General features: G+C 56.4%; 8 protein-coding genes across 8 annotated transcripts; 4 read left to right on the forward strand and 4 right to left on the reverse strand.

Moving 5' to 3' along the window:
* Window positions 1–178: 178 nt before the first annotated feature.
* KRP23_9691 (uncharacterized protein) lies at window positions 179–1,258 on the forward strand (the record flags this gene model as incomplete). Its single annotated transcript, XM_067895278.1, has 1 exon — window positions 179–1,258. One exon carries the CDS (start codon window positions 179–181, stop codon window positions 1,256–1,258), a length of 1,080 nt encoding a protein of 359 aa, XP_067742880.1.
* A 299-nt stretch (window positions 1,259–1,557) lies between these two features.
* Window positions 1,558–3,567, reverse strand: KRP23_9692 (uncharacterized protein; the record flags this gene model as incomplete). Its single annotated transcript, XM_067895279.1, has 1 exon — window positions 1,558–3,567. The coding sequence occupies one exon, from the start codon at window positions 3,565–3,567 to the stop codon at window positions 1,558–1,560; it is 2,010 nt and encodes a 669-aa protein (XP_067742881.1).
* Window positions 3,568–5,553: 1,986 nt separating this feature from the next.
* Window positions 5,554–6,118, reverse strand: KRP23_9693 (40S ribosomal protein S26; the record flags this gene model as incomplete). Its single annotated transcript, XM_067895280.1, has 3 exons — window positions 5,554–5,657; window positions 5,731–5,879; window positions 5,994–6,118. The coding sequence occupies 3 exons, from the start codon at window positions 6,116–6,118 to the stop codon at window positions 5,554–5,556; spliced, it is 378 nt and encodes a 125-aa protein (XP_067742882.1).
* A 476-nt stretch (window positions 6,119–6,594) lies between these two features.
* On the reverse strand, window positions 6,595–6,959 carry KRP23_9694 (Cytochrome b-c1 complex subunit 6; the record flags this gene model as incomplete). Its single annotated transcript, XM_067895281.1, has 3 exons — window positions 6,595–6,627; window positions 6,706–6,873; window positions 6,957–6,959. 3 exons carry the CDS (start codon window positions 6,957–6,959, stop codon window positions 6,595–6,597), a joined length of 204 nt encoding a protein of 67 aa, XP_067742883.1.
* Window positions 6,960–7,260: 301 nt separating this feature from the next.
* Window positions 7,261–8,301, forward strand: KRP23_9695 (NADH dehydrogenase [ubiquinone] flavoprotein 2, mitochondrial; the record flags this gene model as incomplete). Its single annotated transcript, XM_067895283.1, has 4 exons — window positions 7,261–7,383; window positions 7,449–7,815; window positions 7,894–7,988; window positions 8,062–8,301. 4 exons carry the CDS (start codon window positions 7,261–7,263, stop codon window positions 8,299–8,301), a joined length of 825 nt encoding a protein of 274 aa, XP_067742884.1.
* Window positions 8,302–8,738: 437 nt separating this feature from the next.
* Window positions 8,739–9,365, forward strand: KRP23_9696 (uncharacterized protein; the record flags this gene model as incomplete). Its single annotated transcript, XM_067895284.1, has 1 exon — window positions 8,739–9,365. The coding sequence occupies one exon, from the start codon at window positions 8,739–8,741 to the stop codon at window positions 9,363–9,365; it is 627 nt and encodes a 208-aa protein (XP_067742885.1).
* A 2,623-nt stretch (window positions 9,366–11,988) lies between these two features.
* On the forward strand, window positions 11,989–14,508 carry KRP23_9697 (ATP-dependent RNA helicase dhx8; the record flags this gene model as incomplete). Its single annotated transcript, XM_067895285.1, has 1 exon — window positions 11,989–14,508. One exon carries the CDS (start codon window positions 11,989–11,991, stop codon window positions 14,506–14,508), a length of 2,520 nt encoding a protein of 839 aa, XP_067742886.1.
* Window positions 14,509–15,627: 1,119 nt separating this feature from the next.
* On the reverse strand, window positions 15,628–17,703 carry KRP23_9698 (putative vacuolar membrane protein; the record flags this gene model as incomplete). The annotated part of the gene is made up of 1 exon (XM_067895286.1): window positions 15,628–17,703. One exon carries the CDS (start codon window positions 17,701–17,703, stop codon window positions 15,628–15,630), a length of 2,076 nt encoding a protein of 691 aa, XP_067742887.1.
* Window positions 17,704–18,271: the final 568 nt, after the last annotated feature.

Below are 18,271 nucleotides of genomic sequence, written 5' to 3' on the forward strand. Positions count from 1 at the left end.
AACGGCCAGTGACTTGTGTTTACTATGAAATGCCAGCATCATTTCAATACATTGGAAAGGCCGGGCAGACGCAGACGCGGGCAGCTCCCAAGTCGCCTCGACCTGGCTCGCCATTCGAGCCGTCAGCTTGCAACAGGTTCCGCTTCCGTCGAACAGGCTGGCCCACGCATACAAAAGCATGTCGACGGACGACACCAGCACCTGGTACGAGCAGGTCCAGCGCAAGGCGTCGCTGCCCATCAACCGCAGCGCCAGTCTGCCGCACGAGCAGCGTCCACGAGGCACGAGCGTGCCTGGAGTTGCGCCTATCGGTACTGAGCCACGCCGCCGTGGCTTCTCGCTGGCGAGACATCAGTCCGTCCCCGCCATGTCCGTGGGCAAGCCGCGCCGCCGCCGCAAGGTGACGTTCAAGAACATGTACACGCCCGATATCGTGCCGCCGCCAAAGGTGGAGAGCTACGACGAGCTCGTGTTCAACGTGGCCGGACTGTTCCACACCATGTCGTTCCTGCACGACCCGGAGGACTGGGACGACCCCACGGGCAGCCTGTCGTCCGAGGACGAGTACTACGACCCGGAGCCGCCGCTCGAGCGCTCCGTGCCGCTCATGATCGCCGAGTTCCTGTACCGGTCGGCCATGTACTTGGGCCACCCGCAGGGAGACACCCCGTGGCTGCCGGGCTTCCGAGAGGACAAGAGGTTCTCGGGCAACGACGTCAAGCGCTGGCGGCGACTCGCGCACTTTGACTGGGACGCGGAGGAGAAGGAGTTCCAGAAGAACCACCGCAGACCACCCATGGCGCAGCCTGGACTCGAGAGACACGAGTCGGTCGAGTCGAACGGCCACACGTCCGTCATGTCGGCCATTGGCACGAGCTTCCAGATGCGACGACAAGACAGCAGTGTCAGTGTGGACTCGACGTCGTCCGTCTCCAGTATGCGCAGTCAGGACAGCGTCTCCGGCAAGAAGAAGCTCCGCAGCGCCGTGTCCGGGTGGATCCGCAAGCACCGACGCCAGCACAGCAGGGATAATGATGTCGTGCTGGAGCATGAAGTCGTGGTTGAGAGCGATGACAAGACTGAGGAGAAGAAGAAGCGACACGACAAGCACCAGCCCGTGTCGTGGCTTAACCCGCCGCCCGTGTCCCCGTCCAAGGACCTCAAGCTGGTCGTGGACATTGTCAACTCGTGCGTCTACTGCGGGCAGTTCCAGTTCAGAAGGCGCGACATCGTGAGGCTGTGCAATATCAAGATTTAGATGGCGGTGTGAGGAACCGTTTTATTGCTGCTCCTGGCGAAGGAAGGCAGGAGAGCAAGCTACAGTAGCAAAGAGTTTAGTGTCTTAACAGTCCTTGCGTGACGCCTGGTGGTCGAAAACAGTGTCTTGTCCGTATTGCATCAATCTCCATTGCCTTGCACAAAGTCTCTGCTTGACAAAGCGCCGTCGGATCGATGGCAAGGCCACGCGTTGCAGTAGTTCTCAAAAGCTGTGTCTTTCTTCAGTTTATGACCTTATTGACCTTATACCCATCCAAATAAAAATGACCGAGTCGCTGCTTAGATCCAGCCGTCCTCCTCGACGATGAACTCGAGACGCACGAGGTCGCCCACTTCGTCGGGCATGAACAGCACTTCGCCGAAGTTCACGCAGCAGTTGACCACCGCGCACAACTTGTCGAACTTGGTGTTCGAAGGCACATCCAGCAGCTCGTCCTCGTCTCCCTCCTCCTCGGGCTCCTCCTCGACCACGCTCCGGCTCAGAGACCGGTGGAGCGCCGAGCTCTGCAGTCTCCGGGGCGCCCTTGACTGCTGGTTGTCACTATCACTATCAGTGCCCTCCGTCACGGCAGAGCTGGTGCGCGACGACGGCGCCTCGACGTCCTTACCCTTCACGCCCAGAGCGGCGGCGGCTTGGGCCGTCGTCACCTCCTCGAGGGTCCAATCGTGCAGCGCCAGTCGACGCCACATGCGGATCTCCTCGTTCGAGATGCTCACCACGTTGCCGTGCTTGGTGCGCGTGCCGTGAAGGAATGCCATGGAGCGTTCGAGGAACTCCTGCACCTTCGTGGTCGTTGGCCGCTGGTCGTGGGCTGCAAACCGGCACACGCGCACCACAACATCGTCGTAGCTCTCCAGCGCCGTGTACGCGCCCGACGCTCCGTCGTTCGCGTCAGAGGCGATAACAGTAAGCTTGGTATTGAAGCGCGTGCGCTTGGCGACACCAGGCGCCAGCACCTCCTCCGTGGGAATGGGGCTGGGCACCTTGCGGCCAGAGATCGAGCGGCCAGAGCTCGAGCGGCGTCGAAGCTCGGCCGCCTTGGCCTTCTCGGCCGCCACCGCAAACTTGCGCGCCTCCGAGCTGCGCGAGAAACTCGTGCGGTCCTTCTGCAGGTCGAGGTCGATGTTGCCGCGGCCGCCGATAAGACGCGCCTGGATGGGGATCTTGCGCCAGATCTTCGAGATGAGGTGCGTCGGCGCCTGCTCCATAAAGTCCATACTCTGCGAGCGGCGGTCGAGTCCGCGCGTCGGCCGCTTCGTGTCTTCGTAGTCGTCGTCGCTGTCTGAGTCCCACGTGGACGCGTGGGGCTTCACCACCGCCTGCTCCATCTTCGAGGAGGACGCCCGCTTGGCGCGCGTGCTCGCCTCATCCTTCTTCTTCTGGTGTCTGGACGAGAACGACAGCGACATGCCGCGCTCCTTCTTCACCTTGGTCTTCTTGCCGTCCTGGAGCTCCTGACCTGCTCCGCTACCGCTCGACGGACCCGAGGGTCCTGCAGTGAGACTCGAGAGCGAGTTGGAGCTCGACTGGTACGTCGAACTGGGCGCCGTCTTGACGGTACTGTAGCTCGCCAAGCTGTGGCTCGCCGCGCGCACCTTGGTCTTCTGCCCGTAGCGGCTATTGGAGCTGCCGCTCAGCGTCGCCCCAGGCTGCAGCTGCATTGCCACGTTGCCGTGCACGCCGCTGTTCCGCAGCGCGCGGTTGCCCACGCAGGGCGGGCGGTCTCCCCCTGCGCTGATGCTGCGGCTGCCGAGCTTGGGCGGCTGCGCGGTGGTCGACGGCGTGGAGAAGCCCGAGTGCGGCGTCGTGGCGCCGCTGCTGCCGTTGCTGTTGGTCGAGTTGCGGCTGCTGCGGCTGCTACGGCTCTGCTCTTTGCTGGTCACTTTGCTGCCTTTGCTACTGCCGAAGAGGCTGCCGCGACTGGGCGCCGTGTGGAACGCGTGGTTGAGCGTCTGTGTGAGCGAGGGACGCGCACCGTCGTCCGGCGCTTGCGCGGCCTTGGGCGTGGCGGCCTGCGCGCCGTAGGGCAGCGACATGACCACGGGCGCCGTCGGCTCCGAGGACGCACGGTGCTTGTCCCGCCAGCCCGAGAGCGAGAAGCTCGAGTGGCGGCCCTCCTTCTTCTTGGACGGCTTCTCGCGCGCGGCGGCCTGCGCCTCGGCCGACAGCTCCATCATGTCGAGCGACGACGAGCTGGCGCGCCCCGTGAACGAGAAGCTCCCGCTGCGGCGCGAGCCCGGGAAGATCTTCTTGATGCCTGAGTAGATGTCCTTGGCCTGCTGCGACATCGTCCTCCCTTTGGGTTGCTACTGTACCTGTGGCTTTCGAAGGGGGTGGCGCGCGGATACACAAAAAGCGGCCGTGAGGAGGCCTCGATGCCGAGACTTCCGCCTTGCCTGCCGCTTGAGATGTGGGATTCGCCGGGAGGCTTTTAGCTGAAAGAAAGGGAGCAAAACTCAGTGTCACCGCGGGCAGGTGTCAGATGCAAAAGCCGGTGTGTTGGTGTGCTGATGGGAGGATCATATCGCAAAAGTAGGTGTAGTGAGGTGCAATTGGACGCGCACAAATCAGGAAACACTCACCGTCTTTTGGCACTCAGGGTAGGGGTCAGGGGGATGGGCGCCAGCTGGCCTGGTGGCTGGTCCAGGCTTTACCGTGACTCTGACGGAGCTTGGCCCCGCGTGCTTCGTGGTGCCCCCACCGGCTGATTGGCGGAGCGCCCCTGGGCTCCGGTGCCTTTCGACATCTGGCCCCGAGTGTGAGCACGGGAGCACTTGCGGGATCTGAGTTTTGGTGGCGAGGTTGCCTCGCTTGGCCGATGCCGACAATAATTTGGTGTCGTTTCATGCGCACCGAGGCGTAACGGCCGCGACGATTGACTCCAGGAACGTTCTCACGGGGATGGGGGAGGAGAGTACCTTGGCCGCTCATTGTATGGCCGCACGGAGGTGGGTTGTGTAGTTGGTGCGGACGTTGGCGAAAGGGACAACTCGAAAGCGACACGTTATGCGAAAGCCGAGCTGACTCTCGTGAGCTTGAAGCGTTGCACTCCGACTAGCAGATCGGATGGCTGCGCTTTTGGTCGTTTGGTCGCAGTTCACAACCACCTGCGCCGCGGCGATCGCCTCCATCGAGGCGCCGGTCACTCGCATCATTACTGCTGACAGCCAAGGCGCTGTTGCACACGCACGCCGCCATCTTGTGATGGAGCATCGGAGGAGAGAGCTGCTCGGTGCGACTCCACGGCGACTTGATGGCGCGGTGGTAAGTACTTGCATGTATCGTGCAGCGCCTAGGCAGAAGAGCCCAATAGAGATGGACCCCGTAGACGCCGCACGGCAGGAGTGCAGGAAGCGCTTTGTTGGTTGGTCCGTGTTGCCGCCTGCGACTCGAAACCGGAAGCGCCAATGCATGACAATGCCGCTGTGGCTGGATCGTCACGACGAGCAGTTATTACAGCTTCGCTGTAGTATGGAGATAATAACGTTCAGGCAGCTGCTTCAGCTCCTCAAAAAGCAACATGCCTGGCAAAAGCAACAATAGACACTTGGAGCAGTGCATGTAGCTTGGTACATATCAATGCTAGGTAGCCTTTGCATCAAGCACTCACAACTTCGAAGACGACGCCCAAGGTTGTAGGTTGACACATTCTGTACAATTAGTCATCATGCTCGGGCTGACTCGTGTCGCTGTTGGGCAGCTTGCTGTCTTGTGCAGGTTACTGCGAGCGTCAAGCTCACACGCACACCCAGCGTAGTAGTAGGTTAGTTGTAAGGTGCCGGAGGCGCTAGAATGATTCCTCCTGGCATTTCACACTCGTGACGCTGTGCGTGAGTAGACTTCCAGTAAAGCTCTCTGTAGGCAAGTCCAGTATGACGATGTTCGACTTGACGCTGTCTGTATCTTAGCGTAGCCATATCTCATTCGGTTGTCACGGCGCAATGTGCAAGACTGCAACTATCACTATTCTCAGGTCCTGCTAAGCACCCTCACTTAGAAGTTGACGTGGTGGCGTGCGTACTACTCAAAGGTAACAATGCCGACTGAGCGATCAAGCCACAAAGTGGTCAAGGAATATCCGAATGAAGTCACTCGCCTGCCGACCTGCTCGTAGCCTCCTCATCCCGTTCGACGCACCTGCACCTGCTCCCTACACTCCCCGACAACGTACAAAACCATCCCAAGCTGACGCTGCCCGACACATTGGAGAAAGAATGCCTCGTTTATTATGGCGTAGGAAGTCGCTCGCATGTCTTCAACGGCACCTTGACATGCTATCGAAGACGGCTCCATCTCCCTCCCGCAGACCCCGCTAAAGCTCCGCTGGAAGGCAGCAGACTTCCCGTCCTGAACAGAGCATCAGCTACTGGCTGCAGATCTGCAGCTTATCAGCGCTACAACTTAGTTGCGCTTGGGGGCGAAACGACGCGGGGGCGGGGCACGGCTCTTACGGGCCTCAACCGAACGACCACGCACGATACGCTGGTGGATGGCGGCTTCCACGCAGTAGTAGTTCTTGATGTAGATCTTGGGCAGCGCGTACGACTCGTACACGGAAGCCTCCTTCAGGTCACGGATGGCCGACTGGTCCACGATGTTACTGAAGAAGACGGAAAGACGTAAATAATGTCAGTGTCTGACACGTATAATACGACGATGCAGTGGCGGTATTTTCGAGCTTTTCAGCTGCTGCTGCTGCGGACTGCGGACGTACCGGACGACGAAGCGCTTGATGGCCTTGTCCTTGGGGATGAGCTTGGACGTGGACACGCAGTGCACACGCTTCACGTGGCCGCGGCCCTTCTTGTTACGTCCATGGTTGCGGCGCTTCACAGTCATGATTCCTCAGTTCTTTTCTCCAAATTGACTGCTCACTTGCTTGGGATGGAGGCGATTGGGGCGAAGCGCTGGCCGCCACCAACTTGCCCCACGCCGTGATTGGGCGCTTTTTGACGAATCACAGGACTGTCGTCACTGTTTGGCTGACGTCACTCAAAAGGGGTCTTGTCATTCCGTTTTTATGACCGTCACTTAACAGAGGGGGGTGGCGGTTTCGTTACTTGCTGCCTTGCAGCGCGACGCAAACGCAAGCAGCAAGGAAAGAGAAGCAATTGTCTAAGGCAGGAGGTATGTCAGCGTCTGCACTGCAAACCCATCAATACATGTTATTTTTTTCTTGTTTGGAAGGTAGGAAGTATAATCGTCCAGGCAGAGTAACTACGTCAGCCGCTGCGCGAGGCAGCGTCCTTGCAGGCGCGCCGTATACGAAGAGCAGCCGTCTGAGAATAATCGAGTCTGCGTGCAGTAGGACATGTTTACTTGAGGTGCTGCATGATCTGAGGGACCGACTGCATTAACAAAAGCAATAGAAGGATCGTCAGCACCTCCTCATCTACAACAGAATAATACAACACCACAGCACGTACGCATTTGTCGATACAGTGCAGGAAGTCGAAGTACTGGCCGTCGCACGCACCAACGCCCTTGGCCTTGACGCGGTCCAGACAGGCCTGGTAGGCGCTGAAGGACTGCTCGCACTTGGGCTCGCACGCCTTGCGGATCGCGGGCATCACGTCGACAGGTTCCTCGTCAGACTATCACACACATCGACAATAGTTAGACGACGTAGTTGGGTACCCTGCCGCCTCCCAGTTAGGCCTCCACCAGCAGGACGCACCATTTTCAACGGGGTTCAAAGTCTCGAATGAGGGCTCGACGAATGAGCGGTTCCGGGGGGCACGACACAAAAATGGGGGACACAAGCCGGCAGAAGTCAAGGTATGCGCTTGCCGAGGTCATTTATACAGCGTTTTCTCGAAGTAGCCATTGCGACATCATACAGGTATGCGCTTACACAGGTGGTCAGTACCGTTTCTCTGCGCCAAAGTTGCTGCAAGGGCGTTGGCGCAACTTTCGCCTGGACCACCCGAACGTGCGGTCGAGGGCCCTTGCCCTCAAAAGCTCTCTCCTTGTCTGTGGTCATGCTCTCCCGCAGTGTGCGCGCGTTCCGCGCCGGTGCCGCGCAGCTCAGCGCGCGCTCGGTCACCGCCTCGTCCGCGGCAGGCTTCCACGCGTCCAGCGCCGCCGGAAGCAGCTTCGTGCAGGTACTGTAGCCCGAGATATGCTGGAAAGACCACATTGTTCTCTAATTCGCTTCGTCATTAACCAGCACCGCGACACGGAGGACAACAACGCCGACACGCCGTTCGACTTCTCGCCCGAGAATTACGAGCGCGTGCATGCGATTCTGGACCGCTACCCGGAGAACTACAAGACGTCGGCCATCATCCCGCTGCTGGACCTGGCGCAGCGCCAGCACGGCGGCTGGCTGCCGCTGGCGGCCATGAACAAGGTGGCGCGTATCGTGGACGCCAAGCCCATCCAGGTGTACGAGGTAGCCACGTTCTACACCATGTTCAACCGCGAGAAGGTGGGCAAGTACTTCATCCAGCTCTGCGGCACCACGCCCTGTATGATTTGCGGCTCGGAGGAGATCAAGACGACCATTGAGAGCCACCTTGGCATCAAGGAGGGAGGTGCGTCAATGCCAGTTGCAATTGCTTTGTCTTTATTGGTGCACTGATGTTATTGATTTTTAATTGTGGCTGCTGCAGAGACGTCGGAGGACGGACAGTTCACGCTGCGCGAGGTGGAATGCCTCGGCGCGTGCTCCAACGCCCCCATGGTTCAGATTAACGATGATTTCTACGTGCGTTCAATTTGTTGCAGTTTTGTGTTGGTGTCGAGTGGCTGATTTTTGTTGTTGTTGTATTTTTTTCCAGGAAAACTTGACGCCGGAGACGACGCGTGAGCTGCTGGATGCCTGCAAAAAGGACGCCCCGCCCGCGATGAACAAGTGGGGCAGCTTGCCCATGAATGGCCAGCTGTCGTGCGAGGGCCCGCAGGGCAAGACCACGCTGACGTGGGACAAGACGCCCGGCCCGGGCTTCCGGATGCGCCCGGACGACGAGCTCAAGCCCAAGGTGAACCCCAAGGACATCAAGGACGCCATGCTGTACTAGGCACGCTGGGATAATTAACTGGAGCACGGAGTGGGCGTTGCCCTTCGACGGAGCACTCACGACCGACATGCTGACGCACTGAAGAAGGACTTTCATCACAAATAAACTGAATGCTCAAAAACTCTCACAATTTGGCTTCGTTGATTCTTGGGACTTTCTCCATTTCAAGGTCTGCAGGAGTCGCAAGTCTTTCTGAGGGATACAGTTTAGCGCGTATCGACCCCCGAAAGCACGACGCGTACAATTACGTCTACAACAACGGCTCAAAGGGTCGTGCCAAGGCGCTCGTCACGAAAAATGCAGCCGCTATTTGCACATTGTTGCTCTTGACACGAATTGATACATTGGTATTATGTACCATTTTAGCGGTACATAATACTCAACCTTTTCGCTCGCGGAATAATTTGAGAAGCACTCATACCGACGTACTTGGCAAGATGCCCGCTGGTTTAAAGACGCCATTTCAGCCCGGGCACGACATCCTGTACGGTCTTGAGGTCACCGAGCGGGATCCAGAGACGTCAGCCGCCGTGTCGGTCGCTTGCCGATTCTGTATCAAGTTTGGTCGTGAAGCCAAGCCGAACGCGAAGCGAAAGAGAACCAAGAACGTGCACCATTTCGTGTTCCCGTTTCGCGTGGATAATTACAAAAGACATCTCACAGCCATGCACCCCAAGCTTTGGAAGGAGTACAGCGACGCATCACCGGAAGGCAAACGCAATTTCTTTGATGGGGCAGCTGATGTCAACGAGCCTGATGCTGATGCTGATGCTGACCAAGTTGAGAATCAACTTTGGAAGGATAAGCTGGCAGATCGACTAATGAATCAACCGCTTTACCCCTACGGGTGGAAAGTTGCAAAGGCCTTTGAAAACGGATGGGCAAAGGTGGGGGTGATCGAGGGGTATGCGAGAGTTGGGGGGCTGTTGAAGTGGGCAGTCGATTTCCCTGGGGGGCTCACGCTTCAATTAGAGTGTATGGAGCTCGTGGAGCTGCTTCAGTCGTCGATTCGCTCGGGGTTGAAGATCACGGGTGGCACGAATCCATGGTATGAGGACATGTGAATTCAATCAGGCCAAAGCCTCACTGCCACTGAAGTATGAGATGGGATACAGAGATCCTGTGCAAAGGCTAGGGACCTTTTACGCAACAAAAGACTCGTTTGACCTCGAAGCTTGCATCTTTCAATTGCGATTCTACTGCAGTAGATCGAGTGATGTGGCATGCAACGCAGTCACGTCTCCGGCACTCAGGGACGCCAGGGTGAGTACGACTGCTTTCAAATGGACTTGCAAACTCGTCTAACTCAATCTTAGCCGATCACATGAACTGACCGGGATTGACGAGAACAGTGGAACAGTATTGCTCGGAGAAGGACCGTGTGTAGTCTTGCTTCACCACAATAAGTAGCAAATTTTGACCAAACCAGCGGCGATGTCGTGGGCAAGGGCGTAAAGGAGAGGTACAGTGCAGTCATGCCGCTATCCATAACCCACGATCGCCCAGATGTAAGCCTAAGGCCGATTTCCGTCCGAAAATCAAGATGTTCACAGGCACGCACGAGCAAATAGCCAACATTACGAAGATCTACTGGTTTTACTTTTCAAGGTGGATGAAAACGACGACGATGATGCGACTGTCTGGTGGATGACACCACCGTCATGTACGTGGTTGGCCCAGACAGCAAGTTCCTCTACTAACGCCATCGCAAGACGTATTTCTGAGCCGCTCGCCACGAGATGCCCATAGCTCAAAGTTTCCCAGCTAACTAGCACATGTACATCTACTAAGATCGGATGTGGCGGAGCATTTGGCTTTAACGACAAACTTCAATGTAACGTTTCTGGGTGGTACCGATGTTGGTTGCCCTTCTTCATTTGGCAATTTGCGTCAAAGTTGTGACGAGATCGGCCGAAATGACAGCCAAGACGCAGTACGAACGCATTTCAACTTACGACTCGGAGGAGCGTGCGAAGCTTGTCATTCAACAACACGATACGTCTGTGTGAACGTATTTCCCTACGATTGTCCAATAGCAGGATAAATCAATGGATGGGATATTCGGTTAGCGAAGACCAACGCCAATCATTAGAACCACCACCAGCAGCCACAACTGCGCCACAACTGACAATGGAGTTCCTCGTCATGGGACAGAAATGCGTCACACGGTGGACTCCATATCACACAACGACAATGACGACAATTAGGAGAATTTGGACTACGGTAACTCCAGTTCTACTCTAAACAAGATCATCTTTGACGGCGAGGAAGAATCAACACAAGGCACCCAAGCGGCAATCTTTGGTGCAGGAACATTTCAAGTTCTCGCAATAGCGAGCGCATGGAATGACGATGACAATCAACACGAACGAACCAGCACCAAAACTACTCAAGCGGATGCTACAGTATCACTTTAGCACTACCCCCAGCAGAACAGGTACACAGAGGTTGAATTTTAGTCGAAGAAGAACTAGATGAACAGTGGCATGGAGTCGAAGCGGCAAGCGTCGGATCACGGCAGACAAACGCAGTAAACATCTTAGCACATGGCTTATACGCAGCAGAACAGCACGGTGACGCAGCAAACACATATCTCCGACTTGAGAGCGTAGATAAAACAGCGCAGAAAGCGACCAAAACAGCAACAGAAACCACAACTGAAGACAACCAAGCTCACAACTAGATCAAACGCTTCTTCAAAGTTCAATGGAGCACCCCAGCGAAAGCAAGTCTTGACCGCATACTCGCGAACAGCAAACAGACAAGAACATTCAATTTACGAAACCCACTACAAACTGTGCAAGACCCGATCCATGCTTACTAATACCGATTCACTCCCCAAGACCAACGACAATCTCCTCCACGACAAACGAATGACATCAAGTCACGTCTTGCATATTATAAGGCTTTTATAGGAACAAACATATAAACATCAAATAGAAGGGCCACCAGTGAACGTCACCGTCTTCGTATCGTGGTTTTCCCTTCAAAAACCTCAGGCCGACTTACATTCGCCGTTGAGGCTTATGGTTGGTGAGCACTCCGTGGCATCGACCATTTCTTCCTGCGGCGGAGGGTTCCTGCCGACTATGAATTCTACAGCGCGGCAGAGCCTCCAAACTGTTTCTACCTCCTTGCAAGTGGTCGGGTTGCAGTCTCCATGAACGAGGAAGATCCCAATGAATCTGTGCCGCAGTTGAAGACTGTCCTCCCGGGCGCCATGTTCGGCGAGGTAACTTTTTCTCAGCCGGCAGCGTCGACACACCACAGCCACTGCAATTGAGCATGCACTGTGTTTGAGATGACTCGCGAGCGCTTTGACGCAATGAAGCTGCAACCCCCCACAGTGTATCACAGCCTCCGCGACAGCGTCGTGCAGTCAATGGTGCTGTCGCTCCCCAATCTAACGCTCAACTCCTCTAATTAGACCTCACTACCAACTATACTACTTTACTAAACTGATGGCTGCGTGGTGCAATTTCCTAGCCCCTGCTGTAGTAAGCAAAAGGCATTGTGCTCATCGATATGATTTACCCGGTAGGTGCCGCGTATCCCCCCCTTCCTGTTGAGCGAGGAACTGGTTACCCGCCGAACTTCAGCTTAGCGCCGTCACTAGCAGCTCTCGAGCGGATGTCCATTTGATTGGCTATAAACCATCGTATCGTACAAACTCCCAGTCAATCGCCAATGGCTCGCAAGGATGACCAAGACCGCAAGCGGCGCCGGTCGCGCTCGCGTCCTCGCTCCCCCCGTCGCCATCACCGGTCGCCGCCCCATTCCTCTGCATACTCTCGCTCTCGCCGCCATTCCCCGTCCAGACCTGACGTCTCTAGCCCTCGGGAGACGAAATCTACCACTAAAACGCCGCCTCTGCCCGCTTTGGAGCACCGCGAGGAGCTCCTGGCAGCTTTAAAAGACCATCAAGTGGTGGTCTGTGTAGGAGAAACAGGGTCCGGAAAAACAACGCAAATCCCGCAGTTTTTGCACGCCAGTGGGGCCTACACCAGTGCCAAACGAGATTCCGGAGACTTAGCGCAATGCGTCGCCATTACGCAGCCCAGACGAGTGGCTACAGTGTCCGTGGCTCAACGTGTAGGGGAGGAAACGAACTCCAGAGTGGGGGGCAATGGAATTGTGGGTTACGCCATCAGGTTTGAGTCGCGCTGCAGCGACCAGACGAGACTCAAGTTCCTGACGGACGGAGTGCTGGTCCGAGAGTGCTTGAACGACCCGTTGCTCAAGAAATACAGCGTCGTAATGCTGGACGAGGCCCACGAACGCAGCATCCACACAGATCTGCTGTTTGGGTTGCTCAAACAGGTGATGGAGCGACGTCCAGAGTTCCGGGTGCTCATCACGTCCGCGACGTTGGACGCGGATCGGTTTGCAGAGTTCTTTGGACAACGGACAGAGGAGAAGCACAAGAAGAAAAAGAGAATAGAGAGGGTCAAACCGTGTCCAGTTGTCAAAATCCCTGGACGAGTCTTCCCCGTGGATATCTTCCACTCCAAGCAGAGGCAGATCATGGGACATCGAGGCCCCTTGTCGACGTATGTGCGTGCTGCCGTGGAGACAACGATGCAGGTGCACAATAGCGAGGAGCCTGGACATATTCTTGTGTTTCTGACCGGTCAGCGGGAAATTGAAGACGCTTGTGCTCAGCTCCGCGCACTTTATCGAGAGCAGCCAGACGAACGAAGGGGTGAGATGGAGCTGCGGGTGTTGCCGCTGTATGGCGCGTTGCAAGGTCGGCGACAGCGCGAAATCTTCGATGCAGTACCTGTGGATCGTGTACGCAAGGTGATTGTCGCTACAAACATCGCTGAGACCTCGCTTACAATTGACGGCGTTCGCTACGTGGTAGACTGCGGCTTCACCAAGCAAAAAGTGTACAACCCAGCGCAGCAAATGGAGTCGCTGGTGGTTGTACCGATCTCCAAGGTGTCGGCACAGCAACGTGCGGGTCGTGCAGGCCGCACTGCACCTGGAAAGTGCTACCGGCTTTACAACAAGGTATCTTATGAGGAGATGGCCCAAGAGACAGTGCCTGAAATTCAACGCACGAACCTTGCCAACACCGTGCTGTACCTAAAGTTGCTAGGTATCCAGGACGTGCTTGGATTTCCATACTTGGATCCACCGGACGAAGACTCGTTGCTGGATGCTTTGAAGCAGTTGTACGTCCTCGGCGCACTGGACGCCTCTACTGGCGAAGCTACACCACTCGGAAAACTGATGGCCGCTTTCCCGCTGGAGCCAAAACTCTCGCGCGCCTTAGTTGAATCGTTACTTCTGGACTGCAGCCGTGAGATGACCCAAGTGGTCGCTATGCTCTCTGTGGAGAACGTCTTCGTTGAGACTCACCACCGAAACCAAAAACGTCGGCATCGTGATGAAAGCGATGGCGAAGATGACAAAGGGCCCGAGTGGGAACAGCGCATGCTGGCGTTGAAAGAGGACCGACTTTTGCATGAGGACGGAGATCAGCTCACATACTTGCTTCTACTGAAGGCTTTTGAATCCGTATCATGCAAAGCTCAAGGGCATCGTCGTGACCTAGAAAAGTGGTGTGAGGATCGCCATCTTCGGTTGCGAGCCTTGACGATGGCTGGGTCTATCGTGAAGCAGCTCCGTGATATTATCGACTCGCTGTCTCGCCGTGATATTGAGGCTGTAAAGGAAACCGTGCGTAGCAGTGACACCCGTGACAGTCGTCGGGAGGCCTCGCTGGATGATCGCCTACGCCAAGCATTGTGCGCTGGTTTCTTCATGAACGCAGCGCGCCGATGCACGCTCGAGACGGTATATCGCTTAATGCACCATGACGACGATGGTAAAAGGGCAGCTCAGCTCGTACAGTTCCATCCGCTCTCAGTGATGTGCTACTCCTCGCCGCCCGAATTCTGCGTCTACCAGGAGCTTGTCGTCACCAGCAAGCCCTTCATGCGTGGTGCGTTGGCCGTGGAGCGTCGCTGGCTTGACTACTATGGCGAGGACAAACTGAATGTCTCGACGGCGCAGCTGTACGCACTCTGTGGACGCCAACCGCCGGTCAGAGAGCATAATTCGCAACAAGAAGTGAAGCAGCATGATAGTGACGCTACTGAAGCAAGTTCACCTACTCCAGCTTCGAAACCTGCCCCGGTTACGGCTGATGTAGTCGCTGCAGCTCGAGCACGCTTTCTGGCACGCAAAAAGCACTCATAAATTATGAAGCCACCGTTGAGAAAACTTGCTTCAAGCGAAAGTACCTGAGTGGATTACTCTCAAGCCGTATTCCTCGGAAAACGGTTGTGAGCCCCACCAGTGTTTGCAGACCCGGCATTGAACTCCTGGACAATGGCTCCATATGAGAGTCGCGTTCAGCTCATCGTTCTGATGCTTGATATAACCTTCTCTGGAGCTGGCATATTGTACTACGAAGTAGTTTGCAATACTGCTCCGACTCACTTTTGCTCTCGACAAGTTTGCTGTAACTCAAGAACTCGAAGAACTCGAGAACAAACGAATTCCTGCCATCTTCTGCTAAACTAACGACCCTACTTCTATGTGAACACAGGCCGCAAGTTTATGGTAAATCATACCGGTCCACTTCTATTTGCTGTCATAGTTGCTTCCGAGAGCGAAAACCCATCCTGTGCTGCAAGCTCCAATCGAGGACTAGGTTCTGACGCTTCGCCCTTCTCCGAGAGGCAATAGTACTTGGATTCACAATCGAAAGTGCCACTGCGCTCGCTCAATTGAAATCTCTATCATCCAGGAAAAAATCCTATCAAAAGCTGACATGCAAAACAGATATTCACTCCGTCAAAAAGTGGTGCTATTCGCGCGGCCCGTGACGTTCATCTGGAAGACAAAAGCAGTTCCACCAGCTCCCCGTACTCGTAGATGACCCCTTTCGCACGGCGAGGAAAAACGACTGCCTACTTGGGCACTCCAGCTGCACTTGAGTACCCGGCGACCGTCCCCATGACAAACTGGGTCGAGTTTTTGCCAACAACGAATTCCTGGGCGATGCTCCATCCGAGCGGTAGTTCCGACAGCCTCATGACCAGATCTTCCTCACTAGCACTCGAGATGTCACTGTCCACCACAGTTCCAACTTGTCGTCTTGAAGCGCTACAGGAGCATCCAGCTCGTCACCAAAAGTGTGTTGCTTATCCTTTGAACAAGAGGTTGTATCTGAATCTGTGACTTGTGCTGCTTGCCGCTCTCAATTTAAGCCCACACTCGGCCATGGATTCGGGCTAGAGGGGTAAGTTGGTCATCAGCGCCTTGCTCTCGTTGTATTCCCCCTCAAGATCTTGAATAATTTCACACGGACGTTTACCACTGACCAGTGCCGCGTCCACTTCCACCTGGAAAACCGGGTGTATCCCGATCGGTGTGTGCGCTATGGCACTGTGTCCTGATACTATCGCTCGTCAAGTGGTTCTCACACAATTCTAGGGCCGAATCAACGCTCTCAACGAAGTTGTGTTCCTCGGCCACCTCGTTCTTTAGCAACAGGGTGCGTACATCAGGTTGCACATTCGCGAACAGTATTGTGATGCCCCGGTTCCTGCAGTATTTTTTCAGGATGAGGAAGGCGCCTCGAGCGGCGGTGACGTCCATCCCCGACACGCGGCTGAAGTCCATGACCACGTACTGCGTGGGTAGAACGTTGGCGTCAGAGGGCGGAGTTCCATCCAGACACTCGACGCAGGTGTCGTGGGTCGACGCACGAGTCGGGAGGAAACTCTGTGTATCGACTGCGTCGCGCTGCTTGCGAACGTAGACGGTCTTCTGGACGCCCTCGAGGATTTGGACTGCGGAGCCGAAGAACAGGTACCCGCTGAACTCGAAGTGCGCGATGGCGCCGTGCTTCCAGGTTGACGTCGTGCTCTCCGTGAGATTCCGCACAGCAGGCGAGGCAATCGGGTAACGGCTCACGACGGGGACTTGCACGTAGCTCAGCAGAAAGTTGAGGACCGCGACGCCCACCCCGATGAGCATTCCCACGTCCAGCGACACGAGGTTGATAGCGAGAAACGAGAGCCACACCACAGCCCACTCGCGCAGACACATCTTGCGATACGCGAGCACCAGCCACTCGAGCATGAGGTCCAATGCGACGAAGATGAGCGTCGCCGCAAGAAAGAACCTCGGCACGTAGCTCATGACGGACACCGGTATGGCCACGATAGCGATCTCCGCGACAATGACACACACGCCCACGATGCGCGAGTTGGTCTTGGAGCGGCATGTGAAGATGGTCTGGCCGAAGATGTATGAGCCCGTGTAGCCGCCCAGCAAGCCGCTAACCACGTTGGACCAGCCGACGGTCTTGAGCTCGTGGTTGATGTCGAGTTTGCGGCCCATGTCGATCTCGATGGCCACGACGTCCAGACTGGAGGAGAAGGCGACGATGAAGACCATGCCGAGCCACGAGACGATCTGCTTGGGGATCTGGTCCCAGTGCACGAGCGAGAAGTCGAAGAGCTTGGCGAGCTCCGTGATGGAAGCGGACTCCTCGACGGGGTCGACCCAGCCACCGTCCCGCGCCTCGTCGAGCGAGATGCTGCCGACTGCGAGTACGAGGAAGAACAGCAGCGGCATGACCATGATAGCCGTCGATAGCGCGAACGGGTTCGTGAAGTTTTGCGAGACGACGAGCAGCGTGGCGCCGCCCAGGAACCCCGGCAGACACAGCAGGACGTTGTGGGCATCGGCGAGCATGTCTAACATGGACGAGAAGTCATTGACGACGAGGCCCGTGCTGAGTGCGAGCCCTGCGTAGAGGCAGAAGATGCCGATGAACGCCAGGTATCCGCCGATCACGGGCATGGGCAGGTACGACGCGAGCGCAGCCAGCTTGTATCGTCCCATGACGACGAGGCAGACGCCCAATGAAGCCGTAGCGATGCCGATGGTGACGATGGTGGTGGCGACCTTGGCTTCTGGGGACGCCTCGTGTCCGAGCGAGTTGCAGATGGAGGTGGCCATGGCGCTCAGGAAGATGAGCCCAGCGTCTTGCACCTGGCCGATGGCGAAGGGCAGCGAGCTCATGAGCGTGAACATGAGCTGGTGGACTGCGCTGGAGAAGATGACGAGTTTGGAGAGCGCGGGCATGAACGGTCCGAAGCTGGGGTGGCTGAAGATGATGACTGCGTAGCCGTACATGGTGGGGATAGCTCGGATGGAGTTGACGACGCCATAGAGCAGCGAGTTGGGGATCTTTTCCAACTGCCGCCTTCTGCTGGACTTGATCTCGTCGTACTTCCTGTGGGTGGATGTCGTTCCGGTGTTGGGGAGCAACGGCTGGGAAGCGCATTCTTTCGCGACCTGGCACGAAGTTGGCGTCACCACTCCAGTGTGCGCCACGGCGCCATACATGTTGGGGTGGCCTCGCGTCACTGTCATTGCGCCGGCAAAGAGTTATAAATGGTGGGCGGTGGTTAAAGCAAATCGGAGGTCGCATCCTACGGCTCGTTGTGCGAGGACAAGTTGCTGGTCGTCAGCGGTTTTGACATAAACTGCCCGAGCTGTCTGATCCCATGGCGCCCCCAACGGCGGAATACGGTAGAATGGTCCTCCTTCGCCCTGGAGCGACCATATTATTATCATAGCTTACGTTTGGGCACAACGCACGTTGACCCCACAGAAGATACGGGGCCAAGACGTTAAGTAAATGCCTCCGTCTCCGCGGCTACAGCGAGTGCCAGCATGAGTCCAACTGCTGTGTAAGCAGAAGATCGAGCGTTCGAAGCTCGTTTGCATCGAGCACCTCGCTTTGGTCGTATGCTCCGGATAAATTGGGTCTTGCTGTGTCTGCCGGGGTCCCGGTGTCGTTCTTCCTCGAAGTCGCAGTCGGCAGCATCTCGCCTGAAAGAGTACTGCAAGGGCCACCAACGTTCTGCAACTCAAGAGAGACAACCCATTGACCATCACTCGCCAACTTCAAGCAGCAACGGCCGGAAAATGGTCCTCC

The sequence above is a fragment of the Phytophthora ramorum genome (genome assembly GCF_020800215.1).
Source record: "Phytophthora ramorum isolate Pr-102 chromosome Unknown Phyram_PR-102_s0008, whole genome shotgun sequence".
Lineage (NCBI taxonomy): Eukaryota > Oomycota > Peronosporomycetes > Peronosporales > Peronosporaceae > Phytophthora > Phytophthora ramorum.